Below are 19,578 nucleotides of genomic sequence, written 5' to 3'. Positions count from 1 at the left end.
CTATGATCTGATGATAGACGTAATGCCTGCCAACTATAGCACCTGCCATAAAAGTGGTTAGATGTTCCAGAATGATGCTTCTTCAATGATATGACAAAAGCCAAACCACACAAAAGACTGACATGGTCATTCTGAGTTGAAATCTCAATTACTCCATGAGGCTATGCTGCTTTTGGTAAATCATTTGAACTTCGAACCTGTGTCAAACATTTCAGATGTGTGCAGCAGTAAGTGACAGCTTGCAAGCAAACAGCAGTGAGCGGTGGCTGGAAGCAAGGTCTGAGTTTCCCAAACCGGGAGCCCTAACCACCGGACCACAGGAGCCAGGAGTTAGGGCTAAAAGTCCCTAGTCTTGCCTGCCTAGTCAAGAACAAATTCAGATGAGGAGGCAGAAGGTAAAGAGTAAATTAAAAAGTTTATTGAAAAGAAAAATACATGTGGAAAGGTACATGGAGAGCTGAGAGAAAGAATCACGCCTTTGGGAAGTTTAAATCCTTCATAAAGGGGCAGTTTCATAAAGGGGCAGTTTTCCGGGTCTCAGACCAGTCACGTTGCTCTGCCCCTCTCTGGTTATTTTGTCTCAGGACCCTTCCCTGGGGTGACCATGCGCAGCCTAGCCAAGATGGATTTCTGAAATGAAGGCTTCTGGGAGGAGCAAGGCTCATTATAGCCTTGAAGACTCATTAGCCTCTGACTTTTGACTACAAGGAGCCTTTCTGCACATGTGCAGTGTCTCCCTTATCAGACAGGGTTTTTTTTTTTCCTTTCTTTGTCCTCGCAATGATTATTCCCCTGAGGTGAGAGACAAAGACTGGCTATGTGCGGGGAGCCGGTGAGGCATTCCACTCGTGACAAAGGTCATGAGGAAGGAGGCTCGGCATACGCAAAGGCGGGATCGAGCCTCAGGAGTCCCCCCGGATATTCTCGAGCATTTCCCCCCAAAAAACCAGAGTCTGCCTACTTTATTGCTTTGTGCTCTCACCTCTGACTTTACTGGGGGCTGTCCCCTACCACCATCTCTCTCTCTCTGTCAAAGAGTTAACTTACAGCTCCAATTAATAAAGTTCCTGGGCAATTAGGAGTGTTTAAATCCAAACCCCTCTGATGGCTCTCTAACTCGCCTGACAAGTTTACCCGGACTCCTGCAGCTATGCATACGATTGTTTACAGTCTCCCAGCCTCGAGAGGCATGGGAAGCTTAAGATATTCAAATAGCTTAGAGCCTCTCAGAGAGTTAAAAACTGTCAGAATAAACTAGTAAAGGATTTCATTGATGAGTCAATGCTTGTTGCCAAGTTTTCACATCCCCTGAATTGTATCCTTGAATATGTATCAATTAATAGTGGGTATGTAGAAAAAATAAGTAGTGGCCTTGGTGTTAGTAACTTTAGACCCTTAAGGTAATAAATTCTTTCTTTGTTGTAAACCCATTACACATCCGCCCTATAGGAATGCAATTTTATCTTTGGAAGATGGTGCCAAACCTTGAAATAATTACTCTTAGAGAAAATGTCTTTGTTGATAAGTCCTTGTCGAGAGTCATAAAATGTTAGTAGGCCTTCTGGCCAGAAGATGATGTAAATCACCTAAACCATTTGTATACGATACATTTGCAGGAAAGAAACCTTGGTTTTTGATAAGAACCAAAGACTGCTGACTTTGCATCCCCTATTATCCTCTATGTGTAACTTAGGGTATAAAAGCCCCTGTTAAAAATAAAGCTATGGGCCTTGTTCACCAGCGCTTGGTCTCCCCATGTCATTCTTCCCTTTAACTTCCAGCTGAGTCTCCATCTGGAGCGCGGAACCCACCACGCTTACTAATTATGCCTGGGCTTCTAAGACCCACTCGAGAAGGTGTCTAGGGTGAGACACCTTCCGCTATTCGAGAGGGCGCCTGCGGCCTACGTAAGTGGTGCAAACTTCTTGTCTTGAAGTTTTATTGGTCTCCCGCGTAAACCAAGCTACTCAGCTTCTTTTCTCCACTGAATTTTCCTACTGAGCTATCTTCATTCTATTGTTCTCTATATCTCTAATTAGCATATAAATAGTCGCCTAGGCCGTCTCTCCTTCGAATACCCTGGATCAGCTGGGGTTGGTCCCCGGCAGCTATGTATCCTGTTTTTGTTGGCTGTGAATTCCTCAACTGGAGCCCATCTATCCCTTATCTCAAAAATTGTAAGCAGAAGTGTGACTGATTGTAAATTTCCAACCTGGAGCCCATCTATCTCCTACCTCAAAATCTGTGTTAAAAAACCAGTGTAAAAGAAACCAGTTTACTTCATAGGAACAGCTTAACAACATCAGTTACAGCGCATTTCATCAATACCAAAACCCACTTAGGCCCAAAGTCACTGTAGAAAGGTGGAAGAAATTATTGCACATTATAAAGCTGTGAACCTGGCTGCAGTGCAGGAGACCGGGGTTCAGTCCTTGGGTGGGGAAGATCCCCTGGAGAAGGGAATGGCAACCCACCCCAGTATTCTTGCCTGGAGAATCCCATGGACAGAGGAACCTGGCCGGCTGCACTCCATGGGGTTGCAGAGTCGGAAACGACTGAGCGACTAACAGCACACACATAAAGCTGTGATGCATTTTACGAAAATCTACGAAGACCAAGAGAAGTGCAGTGTAATACAAGAAATGACTGCAGATCAATAAACGGAGAGCACGGTTGTTCCAAAGGACCCAACGTAACCTTAACCTACCTACGTCACCGCCTCAGCTCCCATCACCCATTATTTCGGCCTTTGGATTAGAAAGGTACAGGACTTCAGCCCCACAGCAGTGAAGGGAAAGCAGGGAAACCGTGTGTAGAAGTGATCTGAACTCCCTAATGGAGGGACCACCAGTCGAAAAGCCAGCACTGGCTTGGGGAGAGGGACTCTACAAGAGGTTGCCCCAGCATCTTTTGTGCGCCTCATCCTTCCGGGTCAGGCATCTCCGAATTCCCAAGACTTTGGGGACCAGAAGCCTGGAGAAGGTGGGGTGTGTCCACAGGGGAATCCCTGAGAAAAGGGCAGAGGTGCACACAGCGGGGTAACCGGTGCCCAGTACTAGGGGTCCTTTCACAGGCGAGAAAGGGGGCGGGGGCGGGGGCGGCAGGGGGGCAGCGGGGAGGAGGGGCGAGGCGCCATCGCCCGGCCCCCTCCCCTCCCCTCCCCTCGGGTCCGCTCCCCCCTCTTCCCTCCGCGATCGGGCATCCGGGCGCATCCCGCCGAGGCCCGGCTGCTTCTGGGGGAGGCGCCAGCTGGTTGTTGCGCCGGTCCCCCAACCGAGCAGTAACGGCGACCCGGGAGGCCAAGCGGATGTGGTTCGGGCCTGCGTTGAGGTAAGGGCAGAGGGGATGGCGCAGGAAGTCAGGAGGGGGTGCCGGGCTCGAATCCGGCCCCTCGCAGATCCCCACAGCGGGAAGCCACCTCTCCCCGCCCCCCGCTGCCCGACCTCGGGGCGCGGCAGCTGTGAGAGTAGCCCCTGGGGCGAGAGCCCCGCCCGGGGCCGCTTGCTTAGGCGTGTCTGCGCGTGCGCAAGTCCTCCGGCGAGGCCTGGGCGCGGGGCTCGGGGGCGACACTCTTGCCCGGTACTGGGGCTCAGGTGTCGGCGTGCGTGCGCACAGCCGCGGGCGGTGGCACGGCGCGCGGCCCTGGGATCGTACCCCGACCCAGGTCTCAGACCGAGGCGGCGTGAGGTGCGCATGCGTGAGTCACTAGCGGAAGTGGCGCGGCCCCGGGAGGGTCGCGTGTGGCGTCTCGCCAGGGCTCGTCACCCGCCTGGAGGCTTTTTCTCTTTAGGCTAGCGCGGGTGAGGCAACTGCCTCGGGGCTTCGCCTTTCTTTCCCGCTCTCCGCACCTCCTTGAAGCTGCGGTTTTCGTTTCCGTCACTCAATCTTGGGTTCCCGTCCTGTACATCTCTATTTCCCCCAGCTTCCGGGCCCGAACCGGCGCGCTAAACTCACTTTGCCTTCAACATTCGGTCAAGGGATAGTGCAGGAAGTCTGACTAAAAGCTAGGCCAAGCTGTTTGGGAACTGCTTTGGGGGGGTGGGGAGAAATAGCCTTCAGTCTTTATTTTAAGCTGGAAGATACTTGCCCTGGAAGCAGAGATTTTTTGAGACGCTAAAAACTTTCCAAGTGCTCCGCCCAGGTGGAGAAAGAACTTCCTGAGTTGGAAGGCGAGTTCAAAGGGAACTTTTTGCTTTTTGTTCTTTGGGAAATTACATAATATGTCTGAACAGTTCGAGCCCAGGACTGTAACAAAACGCATGTCGAAGAACTGACTGGTACTGCGCTTGGCGACTTAATCTTTGTCAGAGCTGAGTAAAAGGGAGTAGAGTTCTCAAACAGTGCTTTGCCACGAAGATCTTTCCCCCTAACTAGGAAGTGACAGTCACTGTTTGATGTTCACTGAGCCTCCTAGCTTCACACCTTTCTAGTACTACGTTCCTACTTGGCTTTGCACCTTCCGGGGCAGTAGTACCTAGGTCAGTTTCGTGACTCCTGTGGCTGTTCTTGAAATGATTTTTAACAATATTGCTGTGTGCCTTGTAATCTGATATGATGTGCTGATACAGCTGTTTGGAGGCTGGAATAGAAGCATTTACTATCAGAGAATCTGAGTACTCTAGGTGAAATGTAATCTCTTTTCCAGGGCGTTAGGCGATATACACGGTATTAAGTGTGGGTAAAAGCAATAGGGGGCTTCCCAGGTGGCGCTGGTGGTAAAGAACCCATGTGCCAGTGCAGGAGACCTAGGAGACCCTGGTTCTGGGTGGGGAAGGAAAAGGAAATGGCAGTCCACTCCAGGATTCTTGCCTGGAGAATCCCATGGAAGGAGGAGCCTGGCTAGCTACAGTCCATAGGTTCGCAGAGTCTGACAGGACTGAAGGGACTTAGCACCCATGCACGAAGAAGTAATGGATACCACATTCTTGCACACTCCACTCATTCTGCACAGGCCTTACTGTTGTTTCTGGACTTACCAAATCTGCCTCCATCCTCAGCATTTTCTCCATACTCAAAGTTCACTTAACCGTTCTACCCAAATCTGCATGGCACCCAATTAACTGCCATCACTTCAAAGGTGACTACCTCATCTACAAAGGCACTTCTCTCACTCACCATCCCCTTAGGCTTTTTTTTTTTAATCCTCTATTTGGCTTTGTAGCACCTATCACTGTCTTTTTTTTTTTTTTTTAACATTTATTTATTAGTTTGTCTGCCCTGGGTCTTGGTTGTGGCACTTGGGATCGTCTGTCTTTGTTGCTGCATGTGAGATCTTTAGTTGCAAAATGTAATCTCTTAGTGGAGGCGTGTGAGATGTAGCTCCCTGACAAGGATGGAACATGGACCCCCTTCATTGAAAGCATGGAGTCCTAGCCACTGGACCAGAAGGGAAGTCCCAGTAGATTTTGTTAACTGTGCACATGAAATTGGTATTTAGCTCTAGAATATTTTATACTGAAGCCGCAATGTAAATTCATTCATTCATTCAAAAAACATTTTCTGAGTGACTGGTTTGTATAAGATTGTCTTAGGTGTTTAGAGTAAGTCAGTGAACAAAATAGACAAAGATCTCTTTCCTCTGGAGCTTAAATTCTAGCAGAGAATGATTTAATTATTTATTGTGCTAGAAAATTGTAAGGGCTATAAAAAAATGAAAAAAAGGAGGGCAGAGAAAAGGAAGTGAGAATTTAGATGTGGGTTGCAGTTTTAAACAGCGTGGTTATGCTAAGTCTGAAGGATAGACTGAAGGTGACATTCATGGTGGAGAACTGGTTTTTAGAATTGAATTATCTTTCTGGGAAAACTTTTTTTCCCCACCATTCTCTACTGTGTATTTCATGGGACCCCACAGCATGTCCATTGTGGCTAATGTAACTGTCCTTTGTGATAGGTGAAAAAAAATCTTTTCCAAAAACTTCACAATATTCATGGTTTTACAGTTTAATGCAGCACATCAGATGAAGAGAGTGGGCTCTTGAATGGATAAGATGAACCAAACAAATACTGCAGATGGGTGGAGGAAAAAATGTGTATTCTCTTCACATTTTACTGCACTTTGCAGTTGTTTTCTTTATGTCCCTCTGACTATGGATGACCAGGTGAAGTTGTTTTGTATGAGTAGTCATTGATTTTCTTTATTTGAAACTGTGTTGCAGAGTCACCTGATATGACGTCATGCTTTAAGGTACTAAATTATTGCTCTTAGAGGTTTCTCAATGAACCAGACAAGCCTGGCCAAATTGCAGTACATAATTAAAGGATGCTTAGAGAAAGAGGCTGATAGAGAGGAACAGTTTTAGAAAGTGAAGTGTTTTTCCCTTTGGGTCCTTTACTTAAGTGGATTACAGACACTGTGTTTAAACATCAAAAGCTATTAATCTAGAACTATAAATGTAGAGTACCCAGGGGATTTGCTGATGACTCTAGGAGTTTGTCATATTTAATTTTGGATTTATCACATGGCTAAAGTGAAATTAAAATGCCCCTAGGATGCTGTTACCTTTGAGGTTTACTGAAATTGACTTCCTGTAAATCAGAATTGACCAGGAAAGATTTGAGAATCTCTTTGAAAGGGAGTGGAATTATGGAATGGAATGATCAGGGTTGCAGTGTGACATCAGGGACTCCTGTTCAAAGCTGAACATGGAGGGCTGAATGAGGTTTTGTTTTTTTTTTTAATACGTTTGCTTGTTTGTTTTTGGCTGCACAGGTCTTCACTGTTGCGCAGAGGCTATTCTTTGTTACCGTGCTCAGGCTTCTCACGGCCGTGGTTTCTCTTGCTAGGCACACCGGCTTCAGTAGTTGTGACGCACAGGCTGAGTTGCCCCGTGGCGTGTGGGCTCTTCCCGGACCAGGGATCAAACCTGTGTCCACTGCATTGGCAAGTGGATTCTTAACCACTGGGCCACCAGGGCAGCCCTAAATGCGGATATTTACTTAAAAGGAGCAGGTAAACTTCCTTCTCTGAAAGGGATATTCATAGTGTCCTTCAATGGAAGGCTGGTAGGATCCTCCTTGCTTTCATTATTCAGAAGGGACATTTGTCTGATTCACGTGGCGAGCTCATCTTAACATGAAAGTCTCCAGGGAATTTAAGACATAATAGTTTTTTTCAGCATTAATCTGACATTGGAGTGTACTTTTTATATATCTCAGCCTTGCTGATCTAACCTGAACTCATATCTAGTATGTATATGTCCCCATGGAAGACATTTTGAGCTGACATGTACCAGTGGATGATAGTATGTGAGTAAATCATGAATTGTGATCACATTATAATATATTCTGTATTATGCTGAGTGTATTTGACTGAACAGTGTGAATTGCAAATGGAAATGAGCCAAGGCTAAGGGTTGTTGGCCTTGTTGAAGGCCATGTTAAAGTTACATTGTGGGGCAGAGATCTTTAACAGGATGCTTTTTAATAGGCATGTTAAAGGGCTTAAAAAAATTATATTAGATCTATAAGGATCTAAATTTCAAATGGATTTACAAATGTCTCAAGTACCTGTTCATTTTAGCTAGTGTGTGAAAGTAAAAGTGTTAGTTGCTCAGTTGTGTCCGACTCTGGTTCCTCTTTCCATGGTATTCTCCAAGCAAGAATACTGGAGTGGTAGTCATTCCCTTCTCCAGGAGGTCTTCCTGACCCAGAGATCAAACCCAGGTCTCCTGCATTGTGGGCAGATTCTTTACCGTCTTGAGCTGCAATCTAAAAATATTTGTATAGTTAATGTTGATGATTTTTCATATTTGAAAGTGGCACTTTTGCTGTGCTTCTCTGAAAAGATCAATGCTGATGAGCTCGGTAATCTCTTCCAACTAAATGCAACTTTGCTTTGGATTGAAGATCTGCTTCATCAGTCTTTGTGAAATTTGGAAACTGTTTACAGTGAAATCATTAAAATGGCAACTGTGTTTCTGTGTTTCATAAGTCATTTTGCTGTTTATCTTAAACATGTGGCAATACCATTCCCTTTGAAGTTGTGCTTTGGTTTTAGTTGGGCCTTTAGTTTTTCAGTCTTGTCCATCCTGTCTATAATTGACCCACTTTAGTTGGCAGTTTTATAGGAGGGATCTTACTGTCATTGGTTTATGACACCTCATTCAAGTGGAGGTAAGTTATGCCTACCATTCTTTTTGGCAAGGGATAATTGGGATCATGTTTAATTATCTTATATTACATTTATACATTTTTATATTACTTCTAACTTTCAGAAGACGTACCATTTAAGGGCTCAGGTAAGCATGCAGGTGGGCACCATCATTACTCCATTGACATTTACTTGGTCTGGAGCTCATTAACACACTGATTCTGTAAGCTGTATGCTGGTGTCCTAAAAGACATTGGTTTTCCTTCATGCCCTATTTCTTTGATTATAAAAGCATCATCAGCTGTGTTGCCCAGATAGGCAGATTTGTTGAAAAAGCGTTGAGCGTTGTATTGCAAGAAAACTTTTTTATATATTAAGTTTCTCCAGCATAGCTTTAGAGTTGATTTCATACTGTGAAGTTGAATTTTGAAAATGTATGACACTGGGCTTATTCTCAGTCGTGTCCAACTCTTTGTGACCCCCATGGACTTCTCCATGGAATTCTCCAGGCCAGAATACTGGAGTGGGTAGCCTTTCCCTTCTCCAGGGGATCTTCCTGACCCAGGAATCGAACCAGGGTCTCCTGCATTGCCGGCGGATTCTTTACCAACTGAGCTTTGAGGCTTTCTCTGCAAAAAAATAATTTTCTTATTTTTCATTTTTCTTCTGGGATCACTTCTAGAGAACAGGTACCGGCATTTAGGAGCTTCTAATTAACTGCACAATAACAATTCCCATGGAAAATGCATTCTCTGATAGATAGTGTGTCTAGTTTATTAGTGCTTAAGGCCCATGCTTACTACTGGGTTGGGGTAATATTGACACAGGCAGCTATGAGCTGGATATCCTTTTGCTCCATGTTATTTTTATTTTTTTACATATTTGCTTTCAATTTAGTGCCTCCTGCAGGCACTAAATCAATATCTGTTGAATGAATTAGGCAAATGAATGTCCATTTATCAGTTTAATTAATTAGGTCAGAGGTATTATCAAGTAATATGACACATTGCCATATTAACAAACACTGAATAATACTGATTACCAGTAATAACATGTAGAGATTGCTTATTATATGCTTTGTACAGAAAAATGAATTATTTGATCTGTTCTTCAAGAGGATTAGGAATGAGTATGTTTATTGTGTTCAGTTACTGAAAGACTGTCGTCCTGTCCACTGATCTTTAACTGTGTTATTATTAAAAGTACAGATAAAACTCTCAAAATACAGTATGTACAGAAAGGAGTTATCTGTCCCAAACAGGGATAGTTTAGAAATAAATTATTGAACTATACAAGTTTAAGAGAAACAGCCAAAGTAGGAAATGTCATGCAAAAGATTACCTAAGTTGATATATATTTGGTTTTGGAAGTTACTCTTATGGGAATTCGCTGGTGGTCTAGCGGTTAGGACTCTGTGCTTCCACTGCAGGGGCCACAGGTTCGATTCCTGGTCAGGGAGCTAAGACCCCACATGCCATGTGGTGTGGCGGAAAAAACGAAAATTACTCTTAAAAAACTTGGAACATTGGCTCTTGAGTGTCTTGTTTGGAACCTCTGAAGGCAGATGTCAGTAGCAGGAGCTTCTGGCTGGAAAAGGTACTTATTCTTCTATTTCTTTTTATATTGCAAGGCAAAATATCAGTATGTTAAAATTCCATAATAACATTGTTCTTTCATTACATTTCAACAAAATGAGGAAATGCATAAGAAACTATTTTTCAAAGCACAAGGCACTTTTTAATTTGAGTAATTCAGTAAATACATGAGCCAAGTTATGTATCCCAAAATACACATAAGGAGAAAACAGTAAAGCAGCATATATTGTGGGTATCATATGGGATGATCTTTTGCCATGACACTGTCACTGTGAAGAAGAGTTTCCCGGTGCAAATGCCAGCCTCTGCCCTGGGGCTCCCTCCTGTTCAGAAACGGGGGAAATTTGCAAGCAGAGTGAGAGCAGAAGTAAAATCACGTTGTAATGCACTTTTTTCCTATTTCAGATCCTTCTTCCCTGGCGTTTTAAGATACTCTCCTTTTTCTATGTTATTGAGTTAATATCTTCCTGTGCTGTTGGTAGAATTTTATCTTATGATGAAAGAAATTGTGGTTTATGAATTGTCAGTATCAAGCCTTCATTGAATTCCTATGTTCATGGTAAAGACAGTATTAGAGTGGTTTATTCTGATTCTGCAATTTTGTTTTCCTTACTGTTGGGTAACTGTATCCTTCCTTCATACTCCGATGATTAACTTAAGCTTAAAATCTTGAAGATTTTCTTGTCAATTGGAAAAACCAAATTACACTAATTCATTGATAGAATTACGTGGCAAATTTTGCCTTTGGCATTACCTCTGGTCTGAACTTTGTTATGAAAACATTTCCATCAAAGTCCAGCCATGGGTATGTCAATATCCATTACACATTAAAATAGTATTGTTTTCTGCATGTTTAAAACTTTATCAAATAGTGTATCATATGCATTATTCTATGACAGTGATTTTTGATCAGAATTGTTTTGGAGACTAATCTGTGTTGATTCTAGATAATTTAATTGTTGTGCAGTATGTACAATTTGTAAATTTTGTTGATGGAGCCTGTTGATCAGTTCTATGCACTATTTCTAATGTTTTCCTATTGCAAACAATTTTGTATATGCTCTAGAATTTCATCTAGCCTAATGTTTTCCAGGACGTGACTTGTTAATGATCTTGAAGTTATCTTAGTGGGCTGAAACCAACATTGTAAAATTAAATAGAAAAGGATAAATTAGGGTAGGAGTAGAACTGTTGTCCAGTCGCTGAGTTGTATCCGACTCTTTGTGACCCTGTGAACTGTAGCATGCCAGACTTCCCTGTCCTTTACTATCTCCTGGAGCCCTTCACTATCTCCCGGGTAGAATAGAATAATGTAAAATAGAAAAAAATAGGAAAGAGGATATCCCTTAGTATCTCATGTAGCAAGGGTAAGAATTATTTTGTGAAACTTTTGTTTCAGGTACAGATATGTATCAAAAAAGCTTGAAAGATACTGTTCTGGTCTAAATATTGTTGCTGCTGCTGTCGCTTCAGTCGTGTCCGACTCTGTGCAACCCCATAGATGGCAGCCCACCAGGCTTCCCTGTCCCTGGGATTCTCCAGGCAAGAACACTGGAGTGGGTTGCCATTTCCTTCTCCAATGCATGAAAGTAAAAAGTGAAAGTCGTGTTGGACTCTTAGCGACCCCATGGACTGCAGCCCACCGGGCTCCTCCGTCCATGGATTCTCCAGGCAAGAGTACTGGAGTGGGGTGCCATTGCCTTCTCCGCTAAATATTGTTAAGTTGCTCTAAAAGTAATTGTACCAGTTTACATTCCTTCCAGTAATATGAGTAAAATGTGCCTTTTGATCTTTATCCTCACTAACACTGTGTATTATCCCCTTTAATTTTGCAGATCTGATTGGTGAGTTCTATCTCATTGTGATTACATTTCCATGATACATTCTGTGGATATGTTTGTTAATTTCTTCTTCTGTGCCTTGCCTCTGTCCTTTTCCCATTTCTAAATTGGATTGTTTGTCTTTCTTTTTCTGCTTTTGGGTATTCTTTATATATTATGGATACAAATTATTTGCCAGCTATCAGTTATATATGTTGAAAATATGTTTTACAACTCTGTGGCATGTTTTTCCTTTTGTTCATTTTGTCTTTTATAATGCCAAAGGTTTAAGCGTTAGTGTGGTAAAATTTACCAGTCTTTTCTTCGTGGTTTGTGCTTTTGTGTCTCAGTTAAGAAATCCTTCCCTGCCCTAAGATCGTAAAGATATTTTCTATACCTTCTTCCAAAATTTGAAAAGTTTGCTTTTTTCCTTTTCCAGATGGTTTCCCTTGCACTTTCTGTGTTGAAATACTGTAGATTAAACCTTAAGTGTCTTTTGGTAAGTTTCAGTGTCCATATTGTTGAGGCCTTGTCCCCAAACTTATAATATCTGAAAGTTATATTTTATAATATTAATTCTTTTTATAATTGAGCACCTCAATTGCTGACTTTCTAATAGTAAATTTAACTGATACGATTTTTAAACTATATTTTTCTCAGATAAATACTGGCTTTTTGAAGCCAGTGGTATGTTCTATGCAAGATGGTATGTTCCTTTTCTTTTCTATTTTTCTGTAATAGAATTTATTTATGTATTTCTGTTTTCAGTCACATTAACCTTACTCTAGAATACAACTTCACAAAAATCTAGAAGGAAGGGGATTAAAGATGACTGAATACTGGGCTCCAGAAATTTAAAACAATCAGATACAAACATTTTTGGAGGGAATATTCCCAACCAGTCAGTACAAAATGAAACCATCTGTAATGTACACAAGAAAACTTAAAATATCCCTGCAGTACAGGGGAAAGTCCCAAGATCGAGGGCATTGAAATGAATCCTGGCTCCAACCCTGCCTGGCTGGTGACTGTTGGTCAAAGTATTGAAATATGTCTGTTAAACAGAGGCAATGATGATATCTGTTTCTTTTGGCTATTATAAAGATTAAATGAGATAAGGCACTTAGTGTTTGGCAATAGTTTGGGTAACTATTTATTTTAACTATTATTATTGTTCCTGTTATTTAGAATTCATATTTATCCCATCATTGATGTGGTATTCTATATGTGTATTAATGAATTTTAAGATGTATATGTTGATATATTACTATAACATTGTTATTAATAATAGCTAGGTGAAATCAAATAGATAACAAGATGAGATGATTATAATCTGCACATATATTCCACAAACTATATTCTTCAAGTAGTGTAAACTGGGGAAGCTAGTTTTCTCTATTATATTTATATCACATCGGAATAATGTTAAAAAACCAACCAGGGAATTCCCTGGTGGTCCAGTGGTTGCGACTCCACACACTGCCTTGGGTGTGCGTCCAATCCCTGATTAGAGAACTAAGATGCTGTAATATGCAACAAGACCAGAAAAAAGAAAAACAAAACCCATTTTCCACAGTGCTACAGATTTTGACTTTTTTTTCATAGTACTGCATAATAGTAATTAATTGTGAACCATTTTTAAATCTTCAAAGGCATTCTGACAAAAATGAAGTTAATATTATATTTAGTGTTAATTGAATCTTACTGAATGTGATTTCTTTGAGTATGGTAATTTTCATCTGCCATACATGTAATTATGTCTTAACCTGATTAGTCAAATAAATGGAATGGCCTGTTTTACACCATTCCAATTTTTAAAGAGTTAAGATAGTTGCAATTAATCAAAGACACTGAGAAGAGCTATTTTTTTGTTCCCTTGAGCACCCAGGATATGCTGGTATTTAAAATTTTCTATTAGCTGATACAGAGTACTTTCCAGGATACATTGTTAGGTGAAAAAAATAGATTGCAAAAGAGTATGTGAAGTATGCTATTTTTTGTATAAGGAGGAATTGGGAAATAAAAACACATAAATATATATACTTATTTTGCAAAAAGAAACAGAAGCAAACCAGAAACCAGTGAAATTAGTTATCTACAGTGGTGGAGGGATGTGGTGGGGAAACAAAACAAACCCCAGGATTACTGTGGCGTGATCTCAGCATATTAGCAGGATTTCCTTCTACTAGGAACAAAGGTGTCCTGAAGTCCAGCAAGAGGCAGTCAGTTCTCTAATTAGATCTGGTTTCTTTCTCTTGTTTCTTTTTTTTGCCTTTGAATTCCCTTCCTCTGCTCTTCTCCTTTGTCTTCTCTTCCCTCACCTATCTTTTTATCTTTTATTCCAATAAACTGGGGGCAGCTATGGAAAAGATCTTTCCAGTTAGGATGAGGCAAAAAGAGAAGAAACTCCAGTATAGACTGTCTGCAGTCAACAAAAGGGTGTATTCAAAAGATGCTTTCAACAAATATCTTATGTTTTCCTCTGAGCCGTGTGTTGTGGTGGTAATAGCAGTGACTGGGTCATGATCCCCTCCCTTTTTTTCTATTTTGTTATAACTTACCTATTTATCTTCGGCTGTGCTGGATCTCCGTTGCTGCGCAGTCTTTTCTCTAGTTGCAGAGAGCAGGGGCTACTCTCTAGTTACAGTGTGTGGGCTCATGGTCCCCTCTCGGAAGGAGCTTGCAGATTAATAGAGAAGATAGATGATATAGGAATAACTGCCACATGAAATGATTTTTTCCATATTGGCAGCCAGATCAAATTTTATAAATTTATAAGTGAGGAAAGTCTAAGTGATCCTTTTCTCAACAAGTGTATTTTTTCCAAACATGAGAAGTAATGATTTGTATTATTGCCATAGTTTGAGTAACTGTTATTCTGAAGGTATCATTTATTATTCTGTATATGCTAAGAGACCTTTTTACAGCTGAAGAAAACATAATTTTACCAGTATCCTCAAGTGAATATAAAACATCGATAAGTACACTTTTAAGAGTTACTCTTATTTTGATGATTGCTTTTATCTATTGCTAGGCTCTAACTGCTTGTAGGTAACAAACTTCAAGAAAGATGTTCCGATGTTAGCACTTGAATTCTGGGTTTTATCTGAGTAAATAGAAGCCAACCTAGTAAATCAGAGTGTCAACATTGTTTGACATGATTATATTAAATTGCTTTTAGGGGGAGAGAGAATATTTATTCCTATTTATTTTTAGTGATAATTGTGTAACAGTTTAACCAGATCCCAGACATCCTGCATATTTTGTGACAGGGCTGCTTCTGCTGTTACTTGTATGTGGTAGAAGGTAGTAATTGTGGAGACAGTTAATTAAGGCAAAAACATTCAGTGCAATGGCTACATGCTTGGCGGCTGTTTTATCAGATTTTTTGTTAAGGTCTAAGGTAACACAGTCACATTTGTTCATTCATCCTTTTGTCCTTTTCATTCATTCATTTTTTTTCCCCACTTAGCAAATCATATATTCTTCAGTGAAGCTGAGAATTGATAAGTCTGCTCTTCACAGAGATTTGGAACTTTCCAGTCCCAGAGGAAGTTTGACCAAGGTCCAAAATTTATTTTTTCTTATCTCTAGGAAGTAAACTCTGAAATGAAAATTTTCTACTCATTCCCTAGTAGATGTTTATCTTCTACTAGGGAATATACGTTTATCCTGGGATTATTTTACATACCTCTGCTGAAGGATTCTCATCAGAGAACAACAGTTAAAACATTTTTATGTTTTATAGCTGTTAACGCCCATGCCCCAAACTTAATTCCCTTCACTATATTTGAAACTTAGCTTCTTTTCTCTGTTAACTAGAAAAGTGAAAAGTGAAAGTCACTCCATCGTGTTTGACTCTGCGACCCCATGGCTTTATAGTCGATGAAACTCTGCAGGCCAGAATACTGGAGTGGGTAGCCTTTCCCTTCTCCAGGGGGATCTTCCCCACCTAGGGATTGAACCCAGGTCTCCCACGTTGCAGGCGGATTCTTTACCAGCTGAGCCACAGGGGAAGCCCAAGAATACTGGAGTGGGTAGCCTATCCCTTCTCCAGCAGATCTTCCTGACCCAGGAATCGAACCGGGGTCTCCTGCATTGCAGGCGGATTCTTTACTAACTGAACTATCAGGGAAGCATTAATTAGAAGTAAAGTAATTTTAACCTATCCAGTTTCACTCGACACATGGTATCCTGATTTTACTACATACTTTTTCCTCAGGGACTACACAGAACCATGGAGGACTATGTGGAAGATGAACTTTTCCTTCTCTATGCTCTCTATGGAAAAAGTGGCAAGGTTAGAAAAATCATGCCCGTGGAGCATGTATTTTCTGTCATGTAAAAGAAACTTTGTCAAACATCTGTTGGTCATTCAATAGGAAGATCAGTGAGATAGTGTCTTTCTTTGCGGGGCTCACAGTGTAGTGGCTAAGATGCTGGCAGCTCACTGTTGTGGATGTGCAGAATGCCTGGGGGCCAGCAGGGAATGTGGGGATTGTCCGAGGGTTAGAGGAGGGGTTCCCAGAGGTGGTGACGTTTGAGCTGGATGAGGAGGAGGCCACCCCTACTTCCACAGATAATGCTGTTTAGTCTCTCAGTTGAGTCCAACTGTTTATAACCCCATGGACTGTAGCCCACCAGGCTCCTCTGTCCATGGGATTCTCCAGGCAAGTTCTCCTGGAGTGGGTTGCCATGTCCTTCCTTAGGGGATCTTTCTGACACAGGGATGGAACTCGCATCTCCTGCATTGGCTGGTAAATTCTTATACTGCTGAATCACCAGGGAAGCCCTCCACAGATAATGCTGTCCTACAGAAGGGTCTGGGTTGAACAATGTTTGCTCCACTGCCAGAGATTAAAAAAATAATAATAAATTCAAAATAGTTAATCTTGGATGACACATCCTTAATTCATTGCAGATATTCTTTATTTCATTTCTGTCACATCCAAACATTACAGTCAACCAGCTTAACTCTGGTCAGTGTCCCAACTGACGTTGAAAGTTTCACATCTTTCAGCAGGCACATCCATCTCCATCTTGTGTTGATTTTATTAAATTTATGAAACATCTTTTCAGTGTTAACAGCTTAATGTTAACTGCCACCGTTAACTTTCATTTTTCTGTTTTCCACTTTTTAGAAAATATAGTCAAAATGCTGTAAAAGATGTAAATCATTATAACAGCCGGCACAGTGTACAAGACAGCACTGTGGACCACAGACAGCAGCCCGAGCTGTGGTCCTGCTGTGCGCTGAGTTGAAGTGCTTGTTTATGAGCTTCTGTAGGAGAGTAGCTTGAAAAGCAGTCTGTAGAACCTGAAAGTCTTACAGAATATTCATAGAAGATTTCTTTGTTGTTTTCTGGGAACAGATTTGGTGAAATAACAGGCTCACAGCATTAGCAACAAAATTACTTTATTACATGGTGTTATGCTGCCAGGAAATCCTTAAAGGGTGAGGTATCTGCTGTTGTTTTTGAAGGTTTTTTTTTTTTTTTTTTTTGACTATGCATGCCTGCTATGTAATCTTAATTCTGTTTTTATATGCTGTATTGTAAAATTGCATTGTGGCAACTTAATAATTGTCCATAGTTAAGTATCATAATTCGCTTGTTCTTTGTATGCATGCAGGAGCAGAGTTAATACGGAGAGCACACACTCAAAGGAATAATAAAATGCATTTTGGTATCTAACTTTATGGAGATGTATTTCCTTAATTATGTTCTCCTTGAGCTAATATTAAAATCTCACTACTTTGCCTTTCCAAACAGATGCCCGTGAAAGATGAGAGAGGTGACCTGGATGTGAGCAAAGTAGTGAAGGTGAGCTGGCTTAGGGTTAATTCTCAGCTGTGTTGGTGAGTTGTGTGGGAAAAGGAGGGTCCAGGCCAGGATGCAGATTCCGGGGACAGGATCTTAATGATGTAAATGTCAAGCTTTCATGCCCTCATAGTGTATTTTTCCCCTACAGATTTTTTTAATTGCCCACTCTTGGCTCCTGCTCAGCCAATCCCTAACTTAACAGTTGGATCCAGAGGTGGTTGGGTGCCTTCTGCAGAGATGCCTGCTGTCATGCAGGTTGGCCATGGTGTGATTGAGGCTCCTAAAGTGTGTGTATCCTTACGTACACTCTTACTATATACAGTGTATGCGTGCATAGGTGCTAGGTCACTTTAGTTGTGTCCGACTCTGTGTGACCCTATGGGCTGCAGCCTGAAGTATGTGTGTGTATGTATATATATACACACACAGGGTATGGACTGGAAGAAACACAAACTGGAATCAAGATTGCTGGGAGAAATATCAATAACCTCAGATATGCAGATGACACCACCCTTATGGCAGAAAGTGAAGAGGAACTCAAAAGCCTCTTGATGAAAGTGAAAGTAGAGAGTGAAAAAGTTGGCTTAAAGCTCAATATTCAGAAAACGAAGATCATGGCATCTGGTCCCACCACTTCATGGGAAATAGATGGGGAAACAGTGGAAACAGTGTCAGACTTTATTTTTCTGGGCTCCAAAATCACTACAGATGGTGACTGCAGCCATGAAATTAAAAGACGCTAACTCCTTGGAAGGAAAGTTATGACCAACCTAGATAGCATATTGAAAAGCAGAGACATTACTTTGCCAACAAAGGTTCGTCTAGTCAAGGCTATGGTTTTTCCTGTGGTCATGTATGGATGTGAGAGTTGGACTGTGAAGAAGGCTGAGCACCGAAGAATTGATGCTTTTAAAGTGTGGTGTTGGAGAAGACTCTTGAGAGTCCCTTGGACTGCAAGGAGATCAGCCCTGGGATTTCTTTGGAAGGAATGATGCTAAAGCTGAAACTCCAGTACTTTGGCCACCTCATGCGAAGAGTTGACTCATTGGAAAAGACTCTGATGCTGGGAGGGATTGGGGGCAGGAGGAGAAGGGGACGACAGAGGATGAGATGGCTGGATGGCATCACTGACTCGATGGACATGAGTCTGAGTGAACTCCAGGAGTTGGTGATGGACAGGGAGGCCTGGCGTGCTGCGATTCATGGGGTCACAAAGAGTCGGACACGACTGAGCGACTGATCTGATCTGATCTGATCTGATGTAACTATATATGCTCATGATTATGCCAGACAGAAGAATGTATTTTTCTTCAAAGAACAAAGATGCTCAATTCCTTGAGAGTGATGTTAAACATTTACTTCAGAAAAGAATATTTAAAAAGTGCATTTTATAAATGAAATCATCAGTTTTCTATGAAAAAGTTTCCCCACAGAATTAGAAAAAAATGAATTTTGATGACTCACCTCCAGCAACCAGCCTTCTGGCAGAGATTTAAAAAGCAATATTCACACTTGTGTTGTATTTAGGTTATATTGTAATTATTTGTTGTCTATTAAGTTGTGAGCTCCATGAAGGCAATAACTACGTATTTTTGTCTTGGTATCTGATACTTGGTAAATGTTCATCGATACCATCAGACCCAGTGTTCTCTCACCCAGTAGCCTTCTTTACCAAATGTACCACTGCAGGTGATGTCACAGATCCACACACCGGAATCCCACTGGTCAGTAGAGTTATGGATTGGGTACCATAGATTTTGTAGAAGTGGGCCAGGAGGAAAGCTCAGAACTAATGATTTGTAGATAAGTGTTAAGGAGCTGGCTAGATTGACAGCCAGATTCTAGGCTTCTAGTTCAGTTCAGTTCAGTCGCTCAGTCGTGTCCAGCTCTTTGCGACCCCATGAACCACAGCACGCCAGGCCTCCCTTTCCATTACCAACTCCCGGAGTCTACCCAAACCCATGTCCATTGAGTCGGTGATGCCATCCAACCATCTCATCCTCTGTCGTCCCCTTCTCCTCCTGTCCTCAATCTTTCGCAGCATCAGGGTCTTTTCAAATGAGTCAGCTCTTCGCATCAGGTGGCCAAAGTATTGGAGTTTCAGCTTCAACATCAGTCCTTCCAATGAACACCCAGGACTGATCCTTTAGGATGGATTGGTTGTATCTCCTTACAGTCCAAGGGACTCTCAAGAGTCTTCTCCAACACCACAGTTCAAAGGCATCAATTCTTCAGTGCTCGGCTTTCTTTAT

General features: G+C 41.7%; 1 protein-coding gene across 28 annotated transcripts in view; it reads left to right on the top strand.

Annotated features, from left to right (window-relative positions):
- The first annotated feature begins 3,218 nt into the window (after positions 1–3,218).
- The window catches only part of RCBTB2 (RCC1 and BTB domain containing protein 2), a 43,436-nt gene continuing 27,076 nt past the window's right edge, over positions 3,219–19,578 (top strand). For 2 of the 28 annotated variants that reach the window (XR_015137919.1, XM_086329021.1), the window contains exons 1-5: positions 3,276–3,687; positions 11,944–12,003; positions 14,977–15,069; positions 15,727–15,804; positions 17,276–17,326. Coding sequence is in view for 24 of the 28 variants with exons in the window: in XM_086329021.1 (XP_086185147.1) it covers positions 3,346–3,687; positions 11,944–12,003; positions 14,977–15,069; positions 15,727–15,804; positions 17,276–17,326 (624 nt within the window). In the remaining 4 variants the exon portion in view is untranslated. Of the gene's footprint in view, positions 3,698–8,056; positions 8,113–9,518; positions 9,686–11,943; positions 12,004–14,976; positions 15,070–15,726; positions 15,805–16,876; positions 16,960–17,275; positions 17,327–19,578 lie in introns of those variants that run through there. The other 26 variants (XR_015137920.1, XM_086329023.1, XR_015137921.1 and 23 more) reach the window with 24 other exon arrangements.

Source organism: Bos grunniens, chromosome 12, assembly GCF_055505025.1.
Source record: "Bos grunniens cultivar Pamir isolate PY7600 chromosome 12, Bosgru_T2T1.0, whole genome shotgun sequence".
NCBI lineage: Eukaryota > Metazoa > Chordata > Mammalia > Artiodactyla > Bovidae > Bos > Bos grunniens.
The sequence above is the reverse complement of the archived record's forward strand: the minus strand, read 5'-3'. Positions and strand labels throughout refer to the sequence as shown.